This window comes from Delphinus delphis, chromosome 17 (assembly GCF_949987515.2).
Source record: "Delphinus delphis chromosome 17, mDelDel1.2, whole genome shotgun sequence".
NCBI lineage: Eukaryota > Metazoa > Chordata > Mammalia > Artiodactyla > Delphinidae > Delphinus > Delphinus delphis.
The window spans coordinates 12,358,531-12,384,462 of record NC_082699.1 but is presented as its reverse complement, the minus strand read 5'-3'; the positions used below and the strand labels follow the sequence as shown (position 1 = coordinate 12,384,462).

Here is a 25,932-nt window from a genome sequence, read left to right as displayed (position 1 = left end):
CCTTGATACACCATTTCTCAAAGACTGCTAACCTCTGGTCTCAGATAACCTTCTTAGTCTTCAACTTACTTAAAAACAAAGAGATTGTTTTTAAACCAGAGATCTAGAACTTCAGATATATTTCCTAAAGGAATCAGTGATTTTACCTAGAAATGAGCTTTCAAGACCAAAGCACACTCTACTCAATCTAACATCTTCAATGGGGAAAAAAAAATAGCACAAAACAATGCTACTACAGTGACATGAACCAAAAAATATATATAAACGGTTTTAAATTTTATCATACATGCCAGTGCTTAAGGAAAAACAGCTTATTTAGAGGCGAGGAGGTGGGTGGAGACTTCTGTGGAAATTCTGAAAGAAATTACTGGGTATTCTCAACTACTAGTTCTTTATAATATCTACCTTTCCTCCCAAACTAAAAGCTTTCCTTTTCCTTATTAAAGGCTTGTTCTTAACTGTATCACCATGATTAGTATCTTCTTTGCTCAAGACCAAAATGAAGAGAGTGTGATGGAGAAAGGACAGAGAGAAATTTTCTTAAAGCAAAAGCTGGAAGAAGAGGAAAAAAAGAACAAGGTTAAAAGGGGGACTAAGCTCTCAGAAAGTGGAGGAAAGCCACAAAAGGATATAAGAGAAAAGTGTGGGCGACAGCCTGTGCACATGTGCTGTGGGAGAAGAAAAAGGGCGTGGAGAGATTAGCCCAGACAGATGCTGTCTGGAAAAACTGGTGGGGTTAGTAACTAGAGAGTTGTATGCATGAAATTATACTAAATCAAGTGTTACTAACTCTGAGATAGCCTATAATATAAGAGGATCACAAGAAACTTCAAGGTCACTTATTCCTACCATTGGAGGGAGCTTTGTTAAACCAATTACTCCAAACAATGTACTTATCATTAGGAGACTATTTCAAAACATCTGAAGTTCAACTGTTCTAATTTTTAACTGAATTCAACATTTTTTCCTTCGTTCAGGTCCATTATTTCTGCTTTTCCTTTAGTGATCATAATCTATGATATAAGAATATTCTATCATTTCTCTTCTTAAGTATCTTGTATTTTAGATGTACTTAGAATATTGACTGACCTCCATCAAAAGGATATATGCTTTTTGCTGATCTGAATGGATTTGTCCATCCACACACCCTTACCTCATCCTCTTTATGAGCAGTAGTATAAATTTCCAGTAGTGTTATCCAGATTTGGGGAATGGCAGGTGGCCAGGAAATGTAGTAAAATAATTGGTTCAAAAGTGCCTGGAATCTATGACGTTGGTTGACTAAATAAACATGGTTCTCTAACCAACAAAGCAAGCCCACATAAAAGAAAAATTTAATGTCATTGGAAATATGGATATGCACACACAAATGAAAGTTTAGAAGGATATACTCTAAAATGCTAATAGTGATTATTGAGTGGTAGGTTTACTGATGATACTTTTTTCTTTGAATTTTTCTTAAAAATATTACTTTGGTGATTTAAATATTTTTAAAAGAACATATAGATAATAGAAATACAAAATGGATAAATTATTAACTACAAAGTGGAATACTATGCAGCTGTCAAAAACAATGATGTAGGGGGTTTCCCTGGTGGCGCAGTGGTTGAGAGTTCACCTGCCAATGCAGGGGACACGGGTTTGTGCCCTGGTCCAGGAAGATCCCACATGCCATGGAGCGGCTGGGCCCGTGAGCCATGGCCGCTGAGCCTGCGCGTCCGGAGCCTGTGCTCTGCAACGGGAGAGGCCACAACACTGAGAGGCCCGCGTACCGCAAAAAAAAAAAAAAAAAGTGAAATGAGAACAAAGATTCCACTATAAGGAATGCAATAGGTAAAGGAAAACAGAGACACCGAGTCCCTTAAAATAATGTGGGAGCTGTTTCTGTCAGGAATAACGTGTTACATAATTTGAGTTTCATGAATCAGCAGTTTAGTCAGTAATTTACATGAATTTTTTTAAAAGAGAGAGAAAAAAAAAACCAACCCTGAGGATTGGAAAAGGTAAAGTGGTTTCTGAACAAGGCAGGTTTCAAAAGTATTTTATTCCACCCCCACGCAGAAGAAGGCTGACAGGCAGATGACTTGGTCTGGCTTCATTAAGGGTTTCCTACCGTCTAGTATCCCTCATGGGAAGGGCCACTCCATCTCTCATTTTTCTCGATAGCCCTTCCCAATTCCTCCCACTAGGTAATGGCCACATTGACCTCTCTCACTGAAAGTTATCCATCTGGAGGTAACATACTTTAGGATACAGAGTTATATTTGAAGGATAAAAAGTTGAGGGATTTTTTGTTGTTGTTTTTTAAAAGACCCTTTATATTAAAGTAATTGCAATACTTCAAAAAACACAGTAGTGATGTCAGACACTTCAAAACAAATTACAATACCTATGGTCATTGTATGTGAACTTGATCATAAATCTAGGTAGCTGAATCATTTCACTTACGTTGAAAACCTACAGTGATTTGTAGTCCTTAAAAATGACCTTAAATGAGCAGGGAGAGACAAGAAAGCTGTCAACACAAACACGAAATCTATGTGTCCAATCTTAACTCTCTCCAATTCAGAGGAAAAAAGTAGGATGCTTGAGAAAGGAAAAAAAATAACAAACCTATTTGTTTTTTCAAAAACCAGAGATGAGGGACTTCCCTTGTGGCCCAGCGGTTAAGACTCCACGCTCCCAAAGCAGGGAGCCCAGGTTCGATCCCTGGTCAGGGAACTAGATCCCACATGCTGCAACTAGAAGATCCTGCATGCTGCAAGGAAGATCCTGCGTACTGCAACTAAGACCCCACGCAGCCAAATAAATTAATTAAAAAAAAAAAACAGAGATGCTAAATCCCAAGAAATGAGTCCAAAGGGCATTCCATCTCATCCCTTTTGTAGAAAATATGTTGTAGCAGATACTGTTTGAAATAACAGAGAAACATTGGACTAGGCCTGGCAATCTCTTAGGCACAAATCAACTAAGGGGTTTGAGAGGCATAATGTTTTGAAATAGCAAGAAATCTGAAGTCATTGGGAATCATTTATTCCACAAATGTTTATTACAGGCTGGCATGTGCCAGACACTGTCCACACACCTGCTCTCCATTCAAGCTCTGCCTCTTACCAGCTGTGCCACCCTGGATAAAGCATTTTAACATTTCTATGCCTCAGTTTCCTCATCTGTAAAAACAGGAATAAAAAATGGCTACCAACCTCACAAGGACCCTCTGAAGAGCAAATAAGTATACCTGGAAGGACTTTGTAAACCATGAAAGTGTTAGTTGTCATTTGGCTGAATTGAATTCATGAATGTCTGTGTGCCATAAATTATATCAGAGGAAAGTGAGCCTTCCTGCTTCTGGGAGACACTTCATAATCTTATTAAATAAGGCTTAGAGTGTCATTTAATCATCTCCCTGGAAATTTAAATATATGAAACAGAGAGAGAAAGCTAGTATGACGTGCAGATTTTGACATCAGATTCATAATCACCATAATGACAAGAACCGTGTTTGTTTTATTCACCATTTTGGGTCTCAATCTGGCCATCAGGCCAAGGCACTCATTTGAAGAGGACACTTAATCCTGGAAAATATGCTCTCTACATATCTGCAAATCACAAAATGGTTACCTAGAAGGTTGATCCATCAACTCAGTGTTACCTGCAGCAAATGGCAGTAAAATTACAAAGCATTATTTGTTACATTGATGTGTTCAAACAAAAATGTTCTATTTTATGGTACATTTCAAGTTCAGTCTGACCCTAAAATATAAGCTACAGTCAAATAAATTGTCAATCATATCGGGAAGGAAACAAAATTAGCCTCAGTGCAGTGGCACTTGAAGAAAGGGGGAAGTTCTGGTCTCTCCAGAGTTAGCTAAGGATGGGCACTATGGCAGATGAGAAAGACCATGTTACGGAAGATGCTAGGCATGTGGCCAGAGATCTGCAAGGAAGAGGTCTCACTCCCGTGGCTCCAGACTCCCTTCCCCCAGGGAGTGGAGGGGTGGTGGCTTGCTTACAGGACTGGAAACAGAGAGCCAGAAGGCACACCCAGTCCTAAAATATGCCTGAAACTTCCTCTAATGTTTCTAGCTCCTGCAATGACATTCAGGGAACTGAAGTATGCATAGCCTCTTCGTTGTTAGAACTGCTATAATTTAACATTTTGAGTTAATATTTATAAAGCATTTAGAAAGAGCCTAACACATGTAAGAGCTATCTAAGTGTTTGATAAATAAATAAAGCACTTCCCAGATTGGCCAGGTGAATTAACAACCTAGTGACAAAGTAGAGAATCAAAATACACAACGATCTACTATTTTTTTTTACCTTGATAAAGCTTTGGAAACTGTCGTGCTCTGTATTTATTCCTGCACCTCAAGTGTACCCTACAGAGTCTTGTGCAGAACTGAAATTCTAATCATGGTTCAGAGATCACTGCAAAATTAAATAATGAAAGAGTTTAAGTCTCAAGAGATGAATTCTCTTTTCTATCTTTCCAAGTAACCACCACTGAAAAGGACAGAATCGAAAAATCTCAGAGCATTTCTAGATGGCACATACCAATGCTAAGGTGAGAATCTATAGAGCCAGATGCACTTTAAAAGGCATAGAAGGGGTTCAAATCACAGGGAACGTAAAGGGCAGCCACGCACGGAAGTCGCAGACTACAGGTCCGCTGACAACAGGTTAATGATTTCCATGCCCTCCGCTCCGAGGCCTCCTCCATCCCGGTTGCTCACAGATGACCCGCATCCACTCTTGACCTCAGGTTGTGGCGTGGGTGGGATCTCCCACCCCCCGGTTCCCGGCTCCTCTACGCTCCGAAACCGCTCACGGGTTAACAACACCCGCCCCCCGCGCCAAGACACCACTCGGGCGTTTAGGAATAGGAAGGCAGAATCTGAGTTCACCTCGAGCAAACAAAGACCACAAAACTCTCAGAGCCGAAGCCTGGGCCGGGGGGTATGGTTCTTCCCCTCCGACCAACTCGGAGGTTTCCAGGCTGAGGGAGGGGGCGCTGCCAGGGGACCCGGGAAAGTCACGTTATCTCTGGGAAGAGGCAGCAGGCGAGGCCCGGGCTCCCCTCGCCCCGCCCCGTCTCACCTGCCCGAGGGGCCTGACTGCGGCCCGGAAGCGCGCGGACCCTGCCGCCCGCCCACCCGCCTCGGGTCCCGGCGGCTCCGCACTTACCCGGCTCCGCGGTGCTGCCTCCCCGCGCGGCGGGCGCGGAGCCGAGCGCACTCGCGCTTCCTCCTTCCCGGCAGGGCCGCCGGGCGCTGGCGCTTCCTCCCTGACGCGTCACGGCGGCCGGCTCCTCCCGCAGGGTGCGCGGGGCCGCCGGGGAGAGCTGGGCGTCCGGCCGTGCTCCGGGTTAGGCGCCGGCTCCCGGCTGCGGGGCGGCTGGCGCCGGGAAGGAGCCGCAGGCTGAGCTGTGCCCCCGCCGCGGAGACCCGCTGTCCTCCCGCTTGCCCGAGAACCCGCGCGAGAGCCCCGGCGCAGCGCGAGGTCCGGCCCCTCGCCGTGGGCGCAAAGTTCATAGGACCCCGCGGGATCCCGCCTAGAGGCTCATACTCTTCGTTTGTTTCCCGCTGCTCAGCTTATAGTGACCAATGCCCAGGGGCCCAAGAACGGCGTGGGCCCTAGCGCCCGGGCTCGGCGGGGGAACTTGACCCTGGCGCGAAGGGAGCAGGACCGCCGGACGCCCGGAGAGACGAGAGCCACCCGGGAGTGGCCTGGAGGGCATGTGATGGGGTGTAAACTGGACACTCAGAGAGGTGAATAAGTATCCAGATAATTCAGGGGAACACCTATGCTTCATGCTTCATTTAGCATTCTCTGAACAGTTTTCTACTTTTTCATCAGCAGAGTTTTGGCCTTTGTAAGACAGGAGAGCGCTTTCACAGATTGGCAGATCCTTTATGCAGAGAAACTTCCTTTCCACACCTCTTTTTGGATCCTCTGTGTGTGTGTGTGTCTGTGTGCGTGTGTCTGTGTGTATATTGGCATTCCATTAATCTCCACGTCAGCTGAGGGCACACTGTACAGCTTCTTATTACTCTGTCTATTTAAATACAGAAGTTGCATTTTAGAGCCATATGAATCTTTTTTTTTCAGACAGGGTGAAGAGAGGTACAGAATGTGTGCGTGATTAAATGGGTGTGGAGTGAAGTGGTCAAGAGTTTGAAGTAGAGTGCTTTTTGGTTTTGCCCCACAACCAGTTAGGTTTTATCAGATGTCACTTGAAGATAGACTCAAACAACTATTTAAAGAATCCCACGTGCATATCGTATTTCAGATTTTGAGTCAATGACCTATACTTTAGCTCATATGATTCTAGAGAACTTGCCACAAATCTATGAACAAACGAACTAATAAAGGTAATTAGAAGAACTGATTTATGTGTGGCTTCCCTAAATTCAGGGGACATTTCCTTATATTTAAAATATTCAAAAATTTAGTCTCACAGAAAAGGTAAGAATATTCATTTCTGATGTCAATTAACATTGTATGGCCTTCTCCTTCTTAAAGAAAATGGTTTGTGAATCAAATACTTTTATAGTTCAAAACATAATAATCCTACAAAACTTTCTAAACAGTGATATTCAGTGGCATACAGAAATGGATATAAAATACAGTGGATTCTATAATCCAGTAGATACTAATCAACACATTGCCAGTGGTCCTTTATATGTTTTTACTGTGATCCATACAAAGCAATCTGCACAATAAAGCACAGAGAAGCTAGAGAAGTTCCTCTCTTGAAACAAAATCAATAAGTGATCAGTGATATCTCTTAACTAAAGCCATAGTCACAGTGCTGAAAAATTTCTCAGACAAAAGGAACTTTTGTGACAATGAACTCCAAGTGGAATCATATCATTCTCACTTCAGAGACAAATACCTGGCTATCACCACTTTTCAACTTCTTTTTTCTTTTGTTTGAAAAACAAACATCTGGGAACCATTATATTTCCAAGATAAATTTGTCCTCCTGCCGTGAAGAACACACACACACACACACAGACACACACATAGACACACACACACACACACACACACACACACACACACACACCCTCCAACTCCCACAAATGCTTCAAGACAAAAGTTGGCGGGTGACGTTCAACTGATAAAATGTTGGGTATTTTGCCTTTATAATCTGAGAGCTGCAATTTAATAGCTTGATTTCTCAGAACACTAGAGGTCATAAATATATTCACAAACTATTGAAGGGTTTTTTCACTTAAAATTAAAGGACACACTTTAAGGTTGATCATTTTGATCAGTCATATTCACCTATAGATAAAGATCATATCTCCTTTTTCCTTTATGTTTCCAATTTCTTTTAAGTTTACACTGTAAAAGTTGTTGAATGTTCAGCAATATCTAGTTGATGTTTATGCCTTTATAAAAGGTTTCATGTAAATTCATGTAAGTACATTTTTTAAATAGAGAAAGTTTTTTGTTAGACTTTGGATTCCAGTATTTTGTTTGAAAATATGATTCAGTTCATGCAGATTGGGCAAATGTTGTGTTCATCTGTTATATCTATAATGTAGACATTATGAGCACAAGCTTTGGAATCGGACAGACCCAAATTTAAGTTGTGGCTCTGCCACTTTCTACTTCCGACAAATTATTTCACCTCTGCAAGCAAAGGTTTTGTCAGGAACGTAAGGATGATAACAGTATTTTTTTCTCCTCAGTAAAACAGATAGTAATAGTGCTTATCTCATGAAATTGCTATGAGGATCAAATGAACCTAGTAGAATGACTGGAACCTATTATCAGTTGATTGCTATTGTCATCATCGTTATTGTTAGCTCTAACACAGATATAAAAATGCCAGTATTTCATATTTCATTTGCACTACTATAAAGAATGGTCAGTTTTTAGAATTTTGGGATTTTTGTAGAAGTCCTAAAAGTAACAGGAAAAAATCATAAAAGAAATACTAAGATATAGTTATGTTCAGAAGTTTAGATAACTGGACTGTCAATACTGTAAACTATTGACCCAAACATAAAAAAAAAAAACAAAAAACTACCTAACCAGGTTATACAGTATTTCTTTTTAAATATGTTATGATGAGATGAGTGCCTATTGTTTTTTATTTTTAAGTGAGTTCTGGTTTATGATCTTTTTTTAAAAATTTATTTATTTTTGGCTGCATTGGGTTTTCGTTGCTGCACACGAGCTTTCTCCAGTTGCGTTGAGCGGGGGCTACTCTTCGTTGCGGTGCACGGGCTTCTCACTGCGGTGGCTTCTCTTGTTGCAGAGCACGGGCTCAAGGCGCGCAGGCTTCGGTAGTTGTAGCACGCGGGCTCAGTATTTGTGGCTTGTGGGCTCTAGAGTGCAAGCTCAATAGTGGCGCACGGGCTTAGTTGCTCCGCGGCATGTGCGATCTTCCCGGGCCAGGGCACGAACCCGTGTCCCTTCCATCAGCAGGCGGACTCTCAACCGCTGCGCCACCAGGGAAGCCCAGGAAAGGTGTTTTTGATTCATGTTATTTGCATAGTTTTTATAGCACCTTTTCTTTCATTCTACTACAGACTCACCTACTTAAGTGGGTCAGACATCATGAGTTGTTGCTATAGTTTCCAGCTATGTTTATCCATTGATATACCAACCGTAATATCCCACAACTTCAGAAAAGAGAAAGCTATTTTTATTGGGAAAGTCGTTTAAGGCATAGTCCTAGCCATGAATTGGCTCAGAAAATAATTAACAAGAAAAGCCTGCTGTAAAAATAGGTGAGAATATGAGTTTAAATGACCAATTTATTGAATTTTTTGAGAAAGCAATTTAATAAAGCAATGCAAAGTATAGTTAGAATAACTCAGATCCTCACGGGAACTGAAACAGACCGATTTATACTGCCTTAGCACAAAGCAGAATTACCCTGTTTCCTTGATCTGGAAAACAGTTCAGAGCATGCTCATTTTGTGTGTTGCCTGTGGGAGTGGCTCAAAGCTCAACATCTTTCTTGGGCCAAGTTAGCCATGTTCAAACTCAAAACTGAAATGCCTAAAGTTCAGGTGTATTTTGTAATAAAAAGAAAACTCCATTTTAAAGCAAGACTATATTAGGGCCAAATATAAGGCTTTTCAAGACTTCCCTGGTGGCGCAATGGTTGAGAGTCCGCCTGCCGATGCAGGGGACACGGGTTCGTGCCCCAGTCCAGGAAGATCCCACATGCCGTGGAGCCGCTGGGCCCGTGAGCCATGGCCGCTTAGCTTGCGGCCATGGCTTTTCAGATCACAGAACTTTCTTACTTTCTATATTAGACTCATGAAAAAAACCAATGGGAAGTGTTAGGAGATCAAACCACCTAAACTGCTAGCATCAGCTTTTTGATTAAAAAGCTGCTAGAAATTGCTTTAAATCTTGCTAAGAACATTCCATTATCTGAAGTAAAACTATTATCCTTCCCTGTTAAGGAAATCTCATTATCTTCCGATCTAGTTATTATGAGCATCAAGAACAAAATAAAAATTGCCCCTTTTTTCTTTCTCATTTTCCCTCTTGTTTTTTTCTCTCTTGTTTGGATAGTCTGTTACATACATAAACTGTGTCTGTTGTTAGTTGACAGTAGCTTATTTACATAAGTCCTGTCAGGAGTTCCTGTGTCCCTCAGAGAATCATATTAGGCCTTTGAGCTCAAACCTACTAGGTAGACTTTGAAGATAATAATTATTTTAGTTAATTATCAGTATAGAATAATAGCTTTCTTAAACACCATTCATTTGGTGACTCAGTTATTTACTGTTAATTATGTGCAATTAATGATTGAACCTGTCTCATATGGCAAAGTCTTAATAGCCTTTGGCTTAAAGAGATGCATGCATTGCTGTTATTTCCTCATCTAGTTCCCTAAGGTATCTGTGTCTGGCTCAACCAGATATGTCAAAGGCTTAAATGGAACTTAAAGGACTATAACTCTTCATATACCAGAACACCCTTAAATTCCCTAGGTTTTCTAGAATAAACAGCTTCAGTTCTTTTAACTTTTTCTACACCTCTTTTTCTCTCTTTTTTTAATGTTTTACAACTCTCGTACAACTTCTTTCCAAATTCTCCACATTCTTTTTTAGATGAGATGCCCATTATGAGACATGGAATCTTCTTTGAAACGATTGGGTAAGTCCTTAGTATAGTGAGAGCATTCTCTCAGCCCTTCAATTCACACTCCTATAATGCAACTCAGAATTATTCTTACATTTAGAATTATATTTCATCATTAGACTTTAAAATCGGAACTCTAGATGCTTGTTTAGCATACTTACACTTCTCAAACTATATTTAAGAGGTTATTTTGATTATCCTATTGAACTCCTCTGCACCTGTTTTACCAAAACTATTTTTCCTGGATGATTTTTAATTTCATCACATTTGTTAAGACAAGACATCCAAAGTGGAGGGTACAAATCCTAGGAGTACTCAAGACAATTTACTACAGTTGAGAAAGAGGATATCCCAGTGTGTAACAGATCTTCCTCAACTTACGATGGGGTTACATCCCCAATAAATCTATGATAAGTCGAAAATATTCTAAAATGCATTTAATACACCCTACCTACTAGACGTCATAGCTTAGCCAAGCCTAGCTTAAACCTGTTCAGAATCCTTACATTAGCCTACCGTTGGGTAAAATCCTCTAACACAAAGTCTACTTTATAATAAAGTGTTGGATATCTCATGTAATTCATTGAATACTGTACCGAAAGTGAAAAATGGAATAGTTTTCTGGGTCCAGAATGGTTGGAAGCGTATGGGTTGTTTACCCTCCCGATTGCCTGGCTGACCAGGAGCTGCCGCTATCCAGCATCACGAGAGAGGATCATAGCAGCATATCCCTAGCCCAGGAAAAGATAAAAAGTCAAAATTTGGAGTTCGGTTTCTACTGAATTCATATTGCTTTCACACCATCGTGAAGTTGAAAAATCGTAAGGTGAACCATTGTAAGTCACGGACCGTCTCTATTTGTTTTACCTAAAAAGGAAGAAATTAAGCTGTATTATTCAACATATGCACTGCCACTGGCATGCTCATACAGTCCTTTGTCAGTCATTCGTATGCTCTGCGAGGTATCCTGAGAAGGGTGCGCTTCCACTTGAAGGGAAACCTTCATTCATCCATCATCAGTGTGATGCAGTTTTGTGTGGTATAGGAAGTCATTGATGTGATTAATTTTGTAAAAACTAATCCTTTCAAAAAAAAAAAAAACTAATCCTTTCAATAGAATCTATATAATATTTTGTATTGAGATGGGGAGTCATTGTGGAAACTCTTTATCTTCTATCATAGTATTCAAGATGCTTGGGCTTAAAAGCATTTGGAAAAATGTAATTTTGTTGCAAAAAACAGTGCATGTGTCCTATTAAAACTAATATATGCACGCTTAAAAATTTTGGAAACAATTTTTTATTTGTTTAAATATTTTCCAAATAATGGATTTCAGTGGGTCTTAAATTCATCTGTTGAAAAGATAAAATTCTTTTAAGTCACAGGCAGACCTCTGAGATACTGCAGGTTCGGTTCCAGACCACTGCAATGAAGCAAATATTGCAATAAAGTGAGTCACAAATTTTTTGGTTTCCCAGTGCATATAAAAGTTATGTTTACACTCTACTGCAGTATATTAAGTGTGCAATAGCATTATATCTAAAAAAAGTACATACCTTAATTTAAAAAAGACTTTATTTCTAAAATATGCTAGCCATCATCTGAACTTTCAGTGAGCCATAATCTTTTTGCAATAGGAACATCAAAGATCACTGATCACAGAGCACCATAACAAGAACAAGTTTGAAATACTGCAAGAATTACCAAAATGTAACACAGAGCCACGAAGTAAGCAAATGCTATTGGAAAAATGGTGCCAATAGACAGGCTCAACACAGGGTTGCCACAAACCTTCAAGCTGTAAAAAGTGCCGTATCTGCAAAGTGCAATAAAGTGAAGCACAATAAAATGAGGTATGCCTGTAGTTTGCAAGAATTGCTGATTGATAGCAAGCAAAATGGAAATTTACTAGTCAAACTTCAATATAAACCTTTGTAGAACTGGTTGATGAGATCGAAAAAAGAAAATGAGTACTTTAATAGATACAGTCAACAACAGTGCATTTCTTCCATTTAAATCTAAATATCTTGTTGAAATATCTTTTCCAGTTATGATAGTTATTAAAATGTAGTATTAGAATAATCTAACCTTAGGACCAGATCTGCAAATCACGATATCAAGAAGAGTTAAGCCAAGAATTTTAAAAAGGAATAACATACCAAGTAACAAAACATCAAGTGAAAGCAAAACGCTCTTATACTATTAATCAAATACCATTAAATTATTTAAATATATTGATTATTTCATATTTTTAAATTTGGGGTTTATATTGTACTATGTGTACAATCTATTGCTATAGGTCACAATTACATAATTTATACAGGGGTGTGCATGCAGAAACATTCTTAAAGGTGGGGTGCATTTTCAAAAAGCAAGTTGTCGGTTACCTTTCGCCATTCCTACTCCTTCGTTTGGTGTCATCTAAGAATTTAATGCCTTTTGTTCTCTTCATTCTTCATTCAATAACTATTTGTTTAGTGCCTAGTGTGTGCCAGGTACTGTGCTAGGTTCAGGGAGGTAGAAATTAAAAATATAATCCCCACCCAGATCAGTAGTTTAAATCATTTATGAAACGTATAAAAGGACCTATTCCCACGACTAAACTCCACACTATCACCTGCTTCTCAACTCCTTCCCCCATCTCCAAACCTGGCCTTTACATATGTAATGATCCACTGTGGATGGGGACTTGAATCTGAAACTTGTCATTTGAACACCTACTTAATTTTTATGTAGTTTAAGTAAACCATTTATGACTTATTTTCTCTTCTAGATATCTGCAAGGTGCTTTTAAGGCAATCTTATGTAAATATAAATATTACTAATTCAACAAACACTTCCTCTGCAAAGCCATGTGTTAAGACAGAGGGAAGTTTTTTTGTTGTTTTTTTAACATCTTTATTGCAGTATAATTCCTTTATAATGGTGTGTTAGTTTCTGCTTTATAACAAAGTGAATCAGTTATACGTATGTTCCCATATCTCTTCCCTCTTGCGTCTCCCTCCCTCCCACTCTCCCTATCCCACCTCTCTAGGTGGTCACAAAGCACTGAGCTGATCTCCCTGTGCTATGCGGCTGCTTCCCACTAGCTATCTATTTTACGTTTGGTAGTGTATATATATCCATGCCACTCTCTCACTTTATCACAGCTTACCCTTCCCCTCCCCATATCCTCAAGTCCATTCTCTAGTAGGTCTGTGTTTTCATTCCCGTTTTACCCCTAGGCTCTTCATGACCTTTTTTTTTTTTTCTTAGATTCCATATATATGTGTTAGCATACGGTATTTGTTTTTCTCTTTCTGACTTAACTTCACTCTGTATGACAGACTCTAGGTCCATCCATCTCACTACAAATATCTCAATTTCGTTTCTTTTTATGGCTGAGTAAATTCCACTGTATGTATGTGCCACATCTTCTTTATCCATTCATCTGATGATGGACACTTAGGTTGCTTCCATCTCCTGGCTATTGTAAATAGAGCTGCAATGAACATTTTGGTACATGACTCTTTTTGAATTATGGTTTTCTCAGGGTATATGCCCAGTAGTGGGATTGCTGGGTTGTATGGTAGTTCTATTTTTAGTTTTTTAAGGAGCCTCCACACTGTTCTCCATAGTGGCTGTATCAATTTACATTTCCACCAACAGTGCAAGGCTACAGTAATCAAGACAGTATGGTACTGGCACAAAAACAGAAATATAGATCAATGGAACAGGATAGAAAGCCCAGAGATAAACCCACGCACGTATGGTCACCTTATCTTTGATAAAGGAGGCAAGAATATACCATGGAGAAAAGACAGTCTCTTCAATAAGTGGGGCTGGGAAAACTGGACAGGTACATGTAAAAGTATGAAATTAGAACACTCCCTAACACCATACACAAAAATAAACTCAAAATGGATTAAAGACCTAAATGTAAGGCCAGACACTATCAAACTCTTAGAGGAAAACATAGGCAGAACACTCTATGACATAAATCACTGCAAGATCCTTTTTGATCCACCTCCTAGAGAAATGGAAATAAAAATGAAAATAAACAAATGGGACCTAATGAAACTTAAAAGCTTTTGCACAGCAAAGGAAACCATAAACAAGACCAAAAGACAACCCTCAGAATGGGAGAAAATATTTGCAAATGAAGCAACTGACAAAGGATTAATCTCCAAGATTTACAAGCAGCTCAGGCAGTTCAATAACAAAAAAAAACCCAACCCAATCCAAAAATAGGCAGAAGACCTAAATAGACATTTCTCCAAAGAAGATATACAGATTGCCAACAATCACATGAAAGAATGCTCAACATCATTAATCATTAGAGAAATGCAAATCAAAACTACAATGAGATATCATCTCACACTGGTCAGAATGGCCATCATCAAAAATTGTAGAAACAATAAATGCTGGAGAGGGTGTGCAGAGGGAAGTTTCAAGGTACAAAGATGAACTGTACTTTCAACGGGGATTTTATATCCTTGATATAACATACGAAAAATGAGAAAAACACCTTAATTTTTTCTTTATGCAACGTAGATTGCCTTCACTATTGACTGTATCCCTCAGTATACTGCAATTTTTAAATATAAATTTATTTATTTATTTTTGGCTGTGTTGGGTCTTCATTGCTGCGCCTGGGCGCAGGCTTCAGTAGTTGTGGTTCACAGGCTCTAGAGTGCAGGCTTAATAGTTGTGGCACACGGGCTTAGTTGCTCCACGGCATGTGGGATCTCCCTGGACCAGGGCTCGAACCTGTGTCCCCTGCATTGGCAGGTGGATTCTTAACCACTGCACCACCAGGGAAACCCCCAGTACACTGCATTTTTAATTATCTTACCACTTTTGCCTTGTGTTGTTTCTTCAAGCTTAGTACCATGTGTTTGGAAGTTTTACAGGCATGGTATTTGACTTCAACCACGTCTTTCAAATTGCATCTCGTTACTTGTAATTTTAACCCATGATTGGGGTAAATTATTTTTAATTGCTACTTATTTGCATTGGAGAACAATTATATGAAAAACAGGTAGAGGAAAATACTTCTGGAAACTAGATCATAGAATGATCCTATATGCTTAAAATGGAATCCTATACATTTCCCTAAATAGCAAGAAAATGTGGTGATTTGAGGTATTCAAGGCAAGAAACTGGATCACGTGATTTCCTGAGGTCTCGTTTATTTTTAAACTCTGCAAATAAACAAAGCCCAAAGCTCACAGCCTTTGGAGGAACTTATACCCGTTTGGCTTTTTAAAAAGCAAGCAGTATTAACAGTCCAGAAACTTTGGGCATGGTATAAAAAGTCAAAATTAGTTACAAAAGTCTGTGGTAATATAAAATTCCATTTAGAAAATGGTAAGCAGCACATAGAGGCAATAAAGAGACGGTATCTTTATTGGACTTTTAACTGTTATTTACTGACTATTAACTGGCTATCCCTCCAACAGAAAAACCCAATTTTCACTATCATAAACATTTTCTTAGAAAGTAGAAAGAAAAATACAATTTGAACAAATTTCAGTACAGTGTAGTGATTAAGGACATGGCTTTAGAGGAAAACAGTCCTGGGTTTGAATCTCACTCTGCTGTTTACCAGCTCTGGACCCAAGCACATCGCCTAACTCCCTAGCTTCAGTTTTTTTCATTCAGAAAAGTAGTTCCTACTTCATAAAGTTGTTACGATTAAGTGAGATAATCACACAGTAATAACACAATACATGGTAAAATTTAAAATTATATATATATACAGTTGACCCTTGAAAAACAAGGGCGTTAGGGGTGCTGACCCCCTACCCCAACCCCAGCTGAAAATACGTGGCTAACTTTTAGGCAGCCCTTTGTATCAACAGTTCTGCATCCATGGATTCAGCCAACTAGAGATGGTGTAGTACTGTAGTACATACTTACTGACAAGAATGTGCATATAAGTGGAGGGAGACTGTCTTTTCTCCGTTGTATATCCTTGCCTCCTTTGTCATAGATTCGTTGACTGTAGGTGTGTGGTCACCTTATCTTTGATAAAGGAGGCAAGAATATACTGTGGAGAAAAGACAGCCTCTTCAATAAGTGGTGCTTGGAAAACTGGACAGCTATAAGTAAAAGAATGAAATTAGAACACTTCTTAACACCATACACAAAAATAAACTCAAAATGGATTAAAGACCTAAATATAAGGCCAGACACTATCAAACTCTTCGAGGAAAACATAGGCAGAACACTCTATGACATAAATCACTGCAAGATCCTTTGTGACCCACATCCTAGAGAAATGGAAATTAAAAAAAAATAAACAAATGGGACCTAATGAAACTTAAAAGCTCTTGCACAGCAAAGGAAACCATAAACAAGACAAAAAGACAACCCTTAGAATCAGAGAAAATATTTGCAAACGAAGCAACTGACAATGGATTAATCTACAAAATATACAAGCAGCTCATGCAGCTCAATATCAAGAAAACAAACAACCCAATCCAAAAATGGGCAGAAGACCTAAATAGACATTTCTCCAAAGAAAATATACAGATTGCCAACAAACACATGAAAGGATGCTTAATATCACTAATCATTAGAAAAATGCAAATCAAAAGTACAATGAGGTATCACCTCACACCGGTCAGAATGGCCATCATCAAACAATCTACAAACAATAAATGCTGGAGAGGGTGTGGAGAAAAGGGAACCCTCTTGCACTGTTGGTGTGAATGTAAACTGATACAGCCACTATGGAGAACAGTATGGAGGTTCATTAAAAAATTAAAAATAGAACTAACATATGACCCAGCCATCCCACTACTGGGCATATACCCTGAGAAAACCATAATTTAAGAAGACACATGCACCCCAATGTTCATTGCAGCATTATTTACAATAGCCAGGACGTGGAAGCAACCTAAATGCCCATCGACAGATGAATGGATAAAGATGTGGTATTTCTAAAATAAAAAAAAGTGGAAGAGGGAGGCAATAGAAGAAAGAGAAAGAGATGCAACTGTGGAAGAATGGTCAGAGAGATGCAACACTGCTGGCTTTAAAGGTGCAGAAAGGGGCAACTGACAATCAGTCTTAGTGAGAGGCAAGCAGGGCATGACCTGCCCTGCTTATAAACAGTTAATAAACAGTTGCCTGTTTATTAACCAGGGCTCGAACCCATGTCCCCTGCATTGGCAGGCAGATTCCCAACCACTGCACCACCAGGGAAGTCCCAAAACAGGAATTTTTAATAGTGCCTACCTCATGGCTTAAATGAGTTTATATTCACAAACTCTTAGAAGGATACCTGCCTGGTTACGTAAGTATTTGTCAAATAAAATGAAGGATATGTACATGGGTCTCTTGTGTGAATGCTGGTCTCACAATTCTGTACACAGTTCTGATGAGGCTGTCCTGTTCAGTCAAACTGTCATGCTGGAAGAAGACACGAGACAGCTGAGTGAGAGAAAAAGAACTTTATTATTCACAGCACATCAAAAAAAGAATGAGCATCAGAATGTCTGCATCAATTCCCCTTGTCTCCAAGTTCCACACAGGTGACATGGAGGGGCCCAGAGAGATGCCACATGTGCAGTGGGTTTGTGTTGCAGCTGGGGAACAATAAACTTGGGGAACCCACTGCTTTTCTAGCAAGCAGCAAGCTAAGCTTGTCCTTTGTCCCAGAAGGAGATGTTACTTCATCCCTCAAGACTGCCCACTGCAAACCCAACCACGAGAAATGGCTTGCGTACAGTGGTGTGGTAGAGAGCCTCCAAGACAGCCCATAACGGTCCCCAGTATTCCCAATACTTGCCTCCCAATATTCACTCTTTTGTGTGACACCCCTCCCTCCAGTTGATTGTGGGCTGGACTTACTGACTCACTTCTAACTAACTGAATACAGCACAAGAAATGGGATGTTGCTTTTGAGATGAGGTTATAAAAAGACTGGCTTCTGTCTTGGGCACTATCTTATGTTCTCTCACTGACTCACTCTGTGGGAAGACAGCTGTCATGTTGTGAGATGCCTTATAGAGATAACTGCATGGCAAGGAAAAGAAGATGTCTTTGGCCAACAGCCAGGTGAGTGAGCTTGGAGGCAGAATCTCCTCCATTCAAGCCTGGAAATGACTGCAGCTTTGGCCAGCACCTTGACTATAGCCTTGTCAGAGGCAAGGCTGCAACCCTGCGCCAGAGGCACCCAGCTAAGCCGTGCCCAGATTCCTCATCCACAGAAACTGTCAGAAAATAAGTGATTGTTGTCTTAAGCCTCTATGATTTAGAGTAATCTGCTATGGAGTAAGAGATAAGTAACACAAGCAGTCAGGGCCTTGCATTCTGGGCATCCCGAGCAAGACATGCAGGCGCGTGAGAGATAACCATCTCCCAACAACAGCCCAGGGGTCAGCAATGCTATCTTCCCTGAAAAGGGCTGGCATGCTTAGTGTCTGGCATGTAGGAAAGAGGCAGATACTGAGACTGGAAACTAGAATTTGGAAGGAAGCCCATAGCTGGAACTAGCCTTACCAACCTTGGAGCTATTTTTGAGATTTTTTGCTTGCTTGAGGACATGATGCAGGGTAGAGAAAACTGGCTTCTGGTTTGTACGTGTAGTGGGAAGCAAGGTAGGGAGGAATCCTTTTACAGTGTCAAATACTGAAACGCCTGCACTGCATTCAATGAACCAAATTATCCAGTTGTATATTACTCCCTGTACTCATTTGTCTTTTGTTCTTCTGAAGCCCTTTGTAAACTTTTGTTTAAATTTTTTCCCTGGTCTAATCCCTACTCCATCGAATTGAGAGTCAAATGCTTGAGCCACTATGTTAAAGGGGAAATAGTGCCCCCTGGAGGCCAGAGTGGCAATGCTCAGAGACCCCAAGAGGCAGGAGAAGCTAGGACAGGCGAGGGAGATGGCAAAGTTCTTGAAAAAATGCTAGGAGAATATGTGATACTATTTCAAATCTCCTTGATCTAAAGCCTTTAAGAAATTGGCATGAAAATTTTATAACTGTGTGGTGACTGATGTTAACTAGACTTATTGTGGTGCTCATTTTATAATACATGAATTATAACATTATACATCAATTAAAAAATTCATTCTAAATAACTAAAAAACATTTTTTTTAAGAGAAAGAAATTGGTATGGAAAGTTTTTTATTCTTGACTTGAGAAAGAGCTTTTCTTTTTTCTTTCTTCCTTTTTTTGTTTTTTGGCAAAGAGAGAGTCAACTTTATATGTAATGAAGGGCCAGACAATAGTCATTAAGAACATGGTTTTGAAATATGACAGGCCTTCCTTTTGTTAGCTGTGTGTCCTTGGGCAAGTTGATAAATCTGAGCCTATTTCTTCATCTGTAAAGGATAATATCTTATTACATTATAGTGAGGATTAACTGAGATTGTGTATATAACATCCTTAGCGCTTGGTAAACAGTATTTGAAAGCTGCTAGTATTATTAACTATTACTACTACTAGTAGTACTACTACTACTATTCAGTACATTAATGAGGTGATGTGTCCCATGTAACCACACTTAATATACTATTCTACATGCTGGTAATAGAATTTTCAGATAAGAAGTATTTACAGGAGACATAAATTAGAATAGAGGAAAGGAAGACTCACTGGGAAAGAAAACCCAAGGACCTTTGTAAAGGTACAGGGGAAAATATAATCTTTAAAAACTTTCTATCCAATACATATAGAGAGTTGTTACAAATATATAATTAAGATCTGTTGGATAAGTAGTCAAGGAGATGAAAAAGCAGTTTAACAAGTATGTTAGTAAATGGCTTATTTATTAGTTAATAAATGCAAAATAAAACAACTTTCAGGTCTCATATACCTTTTAAAGTTTCAAATGTAAATGAAAATGGAAAGAACGGATATTGGAGAAGACACAGGGAGAAGGCACTGACCATGGAACACAACACACCTGACTTCGCCTCCTACCAGCTGTGAGCCCACATATGTCACCCTCCTTCTCTTGCCCTATTTCCTTATCTGTACAGACTGATAGTAACAGCATCTTATTGACCTGTCATGAGGATTAAATGAGAAATGACACAGAAAGCCCAAAGCAAAATACCCAGCTCTCAACAAAGAGTCTCATCATCCTTGTTGCCATTACCTTCATCACTGCTACTGATGTGCTGATGTTGTTACAGGTAGAATTGGAAAGGTAGGAGAGCCCTTCAGGAGATTCCTCAGAGCACTATGCAGTAAGAGCTATAAAGTCACATATCCCTTTAATCTGTTTTTCCCATTTGCAGGAAGAAGTTTAGAGGGAAAAATTACCTGATTAAAGATGTTTATAGCTAACTGTGACCATCAAAATTAGGAACAACCTAATGCCCAGAAATGAAGGAGAGGTTAAATAAACAAAGTATATTAATAAAAGATATTAGATACAAGAGGAATATATATAAATCATAGTTTTACTGTGTATCAGCAAGAACCAGATCGAAAATGTAATGGAAAAATATCCCAGGGCTTCCCTGGTGGTGCAGTGGTTAAGAATCCGCCTGCCAATGTGGAGGACATGGGTTCGAGCCTTGGTCTGGGAAGATCCCACATGCCGCAGAGCAACTAAGCCCGTGCGCCACAACTACTGAGCCTGAGCTCTAGAGCCCGCGAGCCACAACTACTGAAGCCCGCGCGCCTAGAGCTCGTGCTCCGCAACAAAGAGCAGCCCCTGCTCAACGCAACTAGAGAAAGCCTGCGCGCAGCAACGAAGACCCAACGCGGCCAAAACTAAATAAGTAAATAAATTTTAAAAAAATATCCCATTCATAATAACCACAACTATAAAATACCTAGAAATAAAATTAACAAGAAATGTTCAAAACAGTTTAAAAATACTATAATGTTTTATTGAAGGACGTACAAAGATCTCTGTAAGTGGAGAGTCATATCTGAATAAGAAGCCTCAATATTTTTTAAAGCCAATTTTCCCCATATTGATCTGTAAACTAAATATGATTTTTATCAAATTCCCAATGGAATTTTTTAAATTTAAAAGCTGATTCTCTAGCTTATCTAAAAGAGTAAATGTTTGAAAATAGCCAAGAAAATTTTGTAAAACAACTGTAACAAAATAAGACTTGGTCCACAAGACACTGAAAAGAACTATAAAACATGGTAAATAGGATAGTGTGGTACTGATCAGGAAAAGATAACTAGAACAGTGGAGTGGAACCGAGTCCAGAAAATAATAAGTATAATGGGTTTATACTTAGAGGGTTTCATACATGCTCAAGGTGGCATTTCAAGTCAGTAGGAGAAGACTGGATTATTCAATACAAACAGCACAAGGATAACTGGCTATCCATAAATTACTGATGGTTTAAGGATCTAAATGTCAAAAACAAAACAATAAAACTGTAAATATATATATATATATATATATATATAAAGATATATATAATATCTTTATAAACTTTGGGTAGGAAAGAAATTCCTTGGCCTGAAACAAAACCTAGAAGCCATGATGGACTGATTAAATTACATAAAGATTAAACACTTTTGCAGAGCCCTGCCTTTATGTACATCCTTCTCCCCTAGGAATTCCTAGGAGAGCAATAGTACTGGGTGGCAGAAGAGCGCTGGGAGGGAAGTACAGGGAGCCTGAGAAGGGCACCCAGAATTCTTTTGCTATGCTTTGCTTTGACCCTGGGCATTGCTCCCTTCTCAGAAAAGCACAGTGGATTTTCCGCCTGGAGTTTTGATAGGTTTTTAAAATGTATTCTTAGCTCCTAGTATTTTAATTTTAAATGAAATAAAAATTCATTTATACCCTCCCACAAACACCAACATAACTTCCATATAGCAAAAAAGACCATAAAGTTAAAAGATGAATGACACACTGAGAGAGAATATTTGCAAAATGGGCAACAAAGGTTATTATTCATAATCTATAAAGAGTTCTTTTAAACAATAAGAAAAAGAAAATAACCAAAAGAAAAATAGGCCAAGGATATGAATAGGCAATTCAGTGAGAAATACAAATTGCCAATAAACAAATAAGCATATGTTTAACTTCACTACTCATCAGAGAAATGCAAATCAAGCAAGACGGCTTCTTAACCTACCTGTATACAGGGGGGGACGGGATGGTGTAGTCAGGAGGAAGGCAGGCAGGCAGTATGGGGGTGCACTGTCTGGAGAGAATTTATTTTTTAATTTTTTTGGCCAAGCTGTGAGGCACGGAGGATCTTAGTTCCCCGACCAGGGATGGAACCCGCGCCCTCTGCAGTGGAAGCTCGGATTCTTATCCACTGGACCACCAGGGAAGTCTCTGGGGAGAATTTTTTAAACATAATAAAACGTATCATTATGCTCCAGCAATTCTAAAATATGTCACTGGTAAAATGTCCTTTTTCTGTTCCAGGATCCAATCTCTTATACCACACTGTGTTGTCATGTTTCCTTATTATTTTCCAATATGTGACAGATTCTTAGTCTCTCCTAATTTCTCAGGACATTGACACTTTTGAAGAGTACTGGTCAAGTTTTTTTTGTTTTCTGTATTTTCTGGTGACCTATAAATCCTATTATTCTTTTATTATTTTTCTGGTGACCTATAAATCCTATTATTCTTTTATTATTAAAAATTATTCCAGGATCAGACACAACTGAAACTGTGAACTCCCTGAGTGCAGAGACAGTATCTTTTCACCTTTCCATCCTGGTCATCAAGCATAGTGTGTGACGTACATCAAGGTCTCAATAAATGTTTGCTAAATGAATGGATGAACCAACACTCGGTTCAGCTCCTTGTCCATTATAACTCCTAGAATATTATCTGCCAGTGTTAATCTCGTTGTTAGTGTAGTTTGTTTTGGTTTAAGTTGCTTTTGCTGCTTAATGACTACAAATCTTTCCTAATTGAAGACTGAATGATGAGGAGACATCAACATTTTCTGGCCATTCGAGTGCCAATTCGATTAAATAAACATTTATTGAGTTCTTGCTACATTAAGAAAGTCTAGGAAGATAAATAAGATATGATCCCTTCTCTTAAGATAGTTACATTTTAGTGGAGGGTATATAGTTGTACACAATACCTATAATACAAGGAAGGATATGATAAATCCAAAGAGCTATAGGAACACAAAGAAAAGAGTGACTAATTATCAGTGGACCACGGGAAAGATCATCCACTGACCACCCAATTCATCCCAGAGAGTATGTCAAGGCTCCAGCCCTTACCTATGGCTGGTGTCTGTCTGGCCTGGTCTTCTACACACTTACATCTTACAGGGATCCAGAGAGGGCAGCTGAAGCCACAGTAGCTGGTTGGTTGAGGATTTAAGGATCCTGGTTCCCAACCCTCTCTTTCATCTTAAAATAACTAATATGTATCTCTGTCAAATGTCTCCTAGTTTAGGGCCTGATCCAAAAGATACACCCAGAATTACCCAAATGTTTGATTTGGAATTATACCTTTGCTTTGAATCTTCAAACTAGTAAAGATTCAAAATGATTAGCATGAAACAGATATTAAAAAATCTTTTTAGATTTGCAATAATATTCATACACTACAATCTGTTGAAACAACCAAGCCAAAAGAACCAGTGATCTAATTCTGGTTACTGCAGGTAATAAGTTCTCAGCTTCACTGGCAACAGATGCTAATTATAGCAAAGAAATCAAAGGTGAAGGCAGACATTGAGGTGAAGAAAACATGCATTGTTTGGTCACTGCTTCTGTGCATCCTTAAAGTGGAACCAAATCTGGCTTTTACAAAGCTACCTCCAGTTTAACTATTTTTAATTTTCTAATTTCTGAAATAGAGAAGACTGAGATTAGCTAACAAGCTTTATCTTGATTTTTTTAAAATGCTTCAGAAATGGTGCTATTTTCAGATTCTATTTAAGAACAGTAGACAAATCACAGCGAGTAAACAGGTCAAGAACCTGAGAAGGCTGAATGATAAAATTAAAACATTCACTCATGTTTAACAGTCTGTGTATGCCTGCCAAGCATGGTGTGTTTATGGTTCACTGTACCGGACTGTATGCCAGACACTTCAAAGAACATTCCAGAGAGATGGGCTGACTTACTGGAAGTTGAAAGGCTCAAACTCCACAGTTTGTCTTTTTTTTTTTTAACTTAAGAGTTTTTATTATGAAATATTTAGACATTTTACAGGACAACTAATCCAGTTTCTACAACAAGTCAATGACATAAATTTTTTTAAAGGAAAAAAGGAGGGCTTCCCTGGTGGCGCAGTGGTTGGGAGTCTGCCTGCTAGTGCAGAGGACAGGGGTTGGAGCCCTGGCCGGGGAAGATCCCACATGCTGTGGAGCAGCTGAGTCCGTGCACCACAACTGCTGAGCCCACGTGCCACAACTACTGAGGCCTGCGCACCTGGAGCCCGTGCTCCGCAGTGGGAGAGGCCACGACAGTGAGGGGCCCGTGCACCGCGACGAGGAGTGGTCACCGCAGCTGGAGGGAGCCCGTGCACAGCAAAGGGGACCCAACACAGCCAAAAATAAATTAAAAAAAAAAAAGCAGTGACTTGTATTAAAAGAGACTTAAAAGGTCTAAGATGGCATGGATCTTATTTAGATTCTGATTTGAACAAACCAACTATAAAAAGACATTTTTTGAGACATTAAAGAAATTTGGTTATAGAATTGGTATTAGATGTTAGCAATAAATTTTTATGTTTTGTGAATATGGCTTTGTGGTATGGAAGAAAATGTTTATATTTTAGAGTTGGAGCCTTAATATATGAAGGGACAAAATTACATACTTGGGATTTGCTTTTAAATACTTCAGCAAAGGAAGAAAAACAAGTGACAGATGAAGTAAATGTCAGCAAACAATATTCATCAAGTAACTGAGTAATTCCCAAGGTAATGGGAATTTATTATACTCTTCTCTTTTTACAGAAGTTTCAAATTTTAAATAAAAACTTTTTACAGGACTTCCCTGCTGGTGCTGTGGTTAAGAATCCACCTGCCAATCCAGGGGACATGGGTTCGAGCCCTGGTCCAGGAAGATCCCACATGCCACGGAGCAACTAAGCCCGTGCACCACAACTACTGAGGCTGCACTCCTGAGCCCGCGCGCCTAGAGCTCGTGCACCACAACAAAGAGTAGCCTCCGCTCACTGCAACTAGAGAAAGCCCGCGCGCAGCAACGAAGACCCAACACAGCCAAAAATAAATAAATAAATAAATAAATAAATAAAAACTCAGAAATAAAAGGCCATATACACATGTATACATATACACACACAGACACACACACTTCTTTAAAAAAAAAAAGAAAACTTTCACAAAATACCCACACTTTAAATTGGGGGTGGGGTTATGGTTATAAATCTAGACCTTCCAGGCCTGTGAAGATGGTTATTTACAAACTGTATAAGCAATTCTTTTATTTTTTTAAAATTTATTTATCTCAGCTGCACCAGGTCTTAGTTGCAGCACTTGGGATCTTCGCTGTGGCATGTTTAGTCGCAGCATGCGGAGTCTTAGTTGTGGCATGCATGTGGGATCTAGTTTGCCGACTAAGGATCGAACCCGGGTCCCCTGCATTGGGACCGCAGTCTTACCCACTGGACCACCAGGTAAGTCCCTGTATAAACAAATCTTTACAGCTGAAGTTACTTTAAGTCTGTTTTATTTGCCATTGTGGTTTTTAAACTCTCTGACAAGAGGGAAAAATAATCTGAGGTCACAAAAACCTTCATTTGCCAAAGTTGCCCTGAATGGCAAACCTTCATTTGCCAAGGTTGCAAAGAATGCCCTGCTTCCACGTCTGACCTTCTTTCTCTACTCGTTCTCCACTTACTAGGTGGAGTTATATTAAAACCATAAGTACAGTCATCTC

The 25,932-nt window shown here is 39.4% G+C and overlaps 2 protein-coding genes across 5 annotated transcripts in view; one reads left to right on the top strand and one right to left on the bottom strand.

Moving 5' to 3' along the window:
* The window catches only part of SGK3 (serum/glucocorticoid regulated kinase family member 3), a 147,530-nt gene that overhangs the window by 106,561 nt on the left and 15,037 nt on the right, over positions 1 to 25,932 (bottom strand). For 3 of the 4 annotated variants that reach the window (XM_059994723.1, XM_059994722.1, XM_059994726.1), the window contains exon 1: positions 5,188 to 5,599. The exons of the other annotated variant lie outside the window; for it this stretch is intronic. The gene's annotated coding sequence lies outside the window, so the exon portion shown is untranslated. Of the gene's footprint in view, positions 1 to 5,187; positions 5,600 to 25,932 lie in introns of those variants that run through there. 4 annotated transcript variants of the gene reach the window in all.
* Positions 2,734 to 25,932, top strand: part of LOC132413049 (uncharacterized) — a 37,139-nt gene continuing 13,940 nt past the window's right edge. The window contains exons 1-3 of the mRNA XM_059994731.1: positions 2,734 to 4,959; positions 5,594 to 5,771; positions 10,092 to 10,137. Coding sequence (XP_059850714.1) covers positions 4,588 to 4,959; positions 5,594 to 5,771; positions 10,092 to 10,137 — 596 coding nt within the window. The 5' untranslated portion in view covers positions 2,734 to 4,587. The remainder of the gene's footprint in view (positions 4,960 to 5,593; positions 5,772 to 10,091; positions 10,138 to 25,932) is intronic.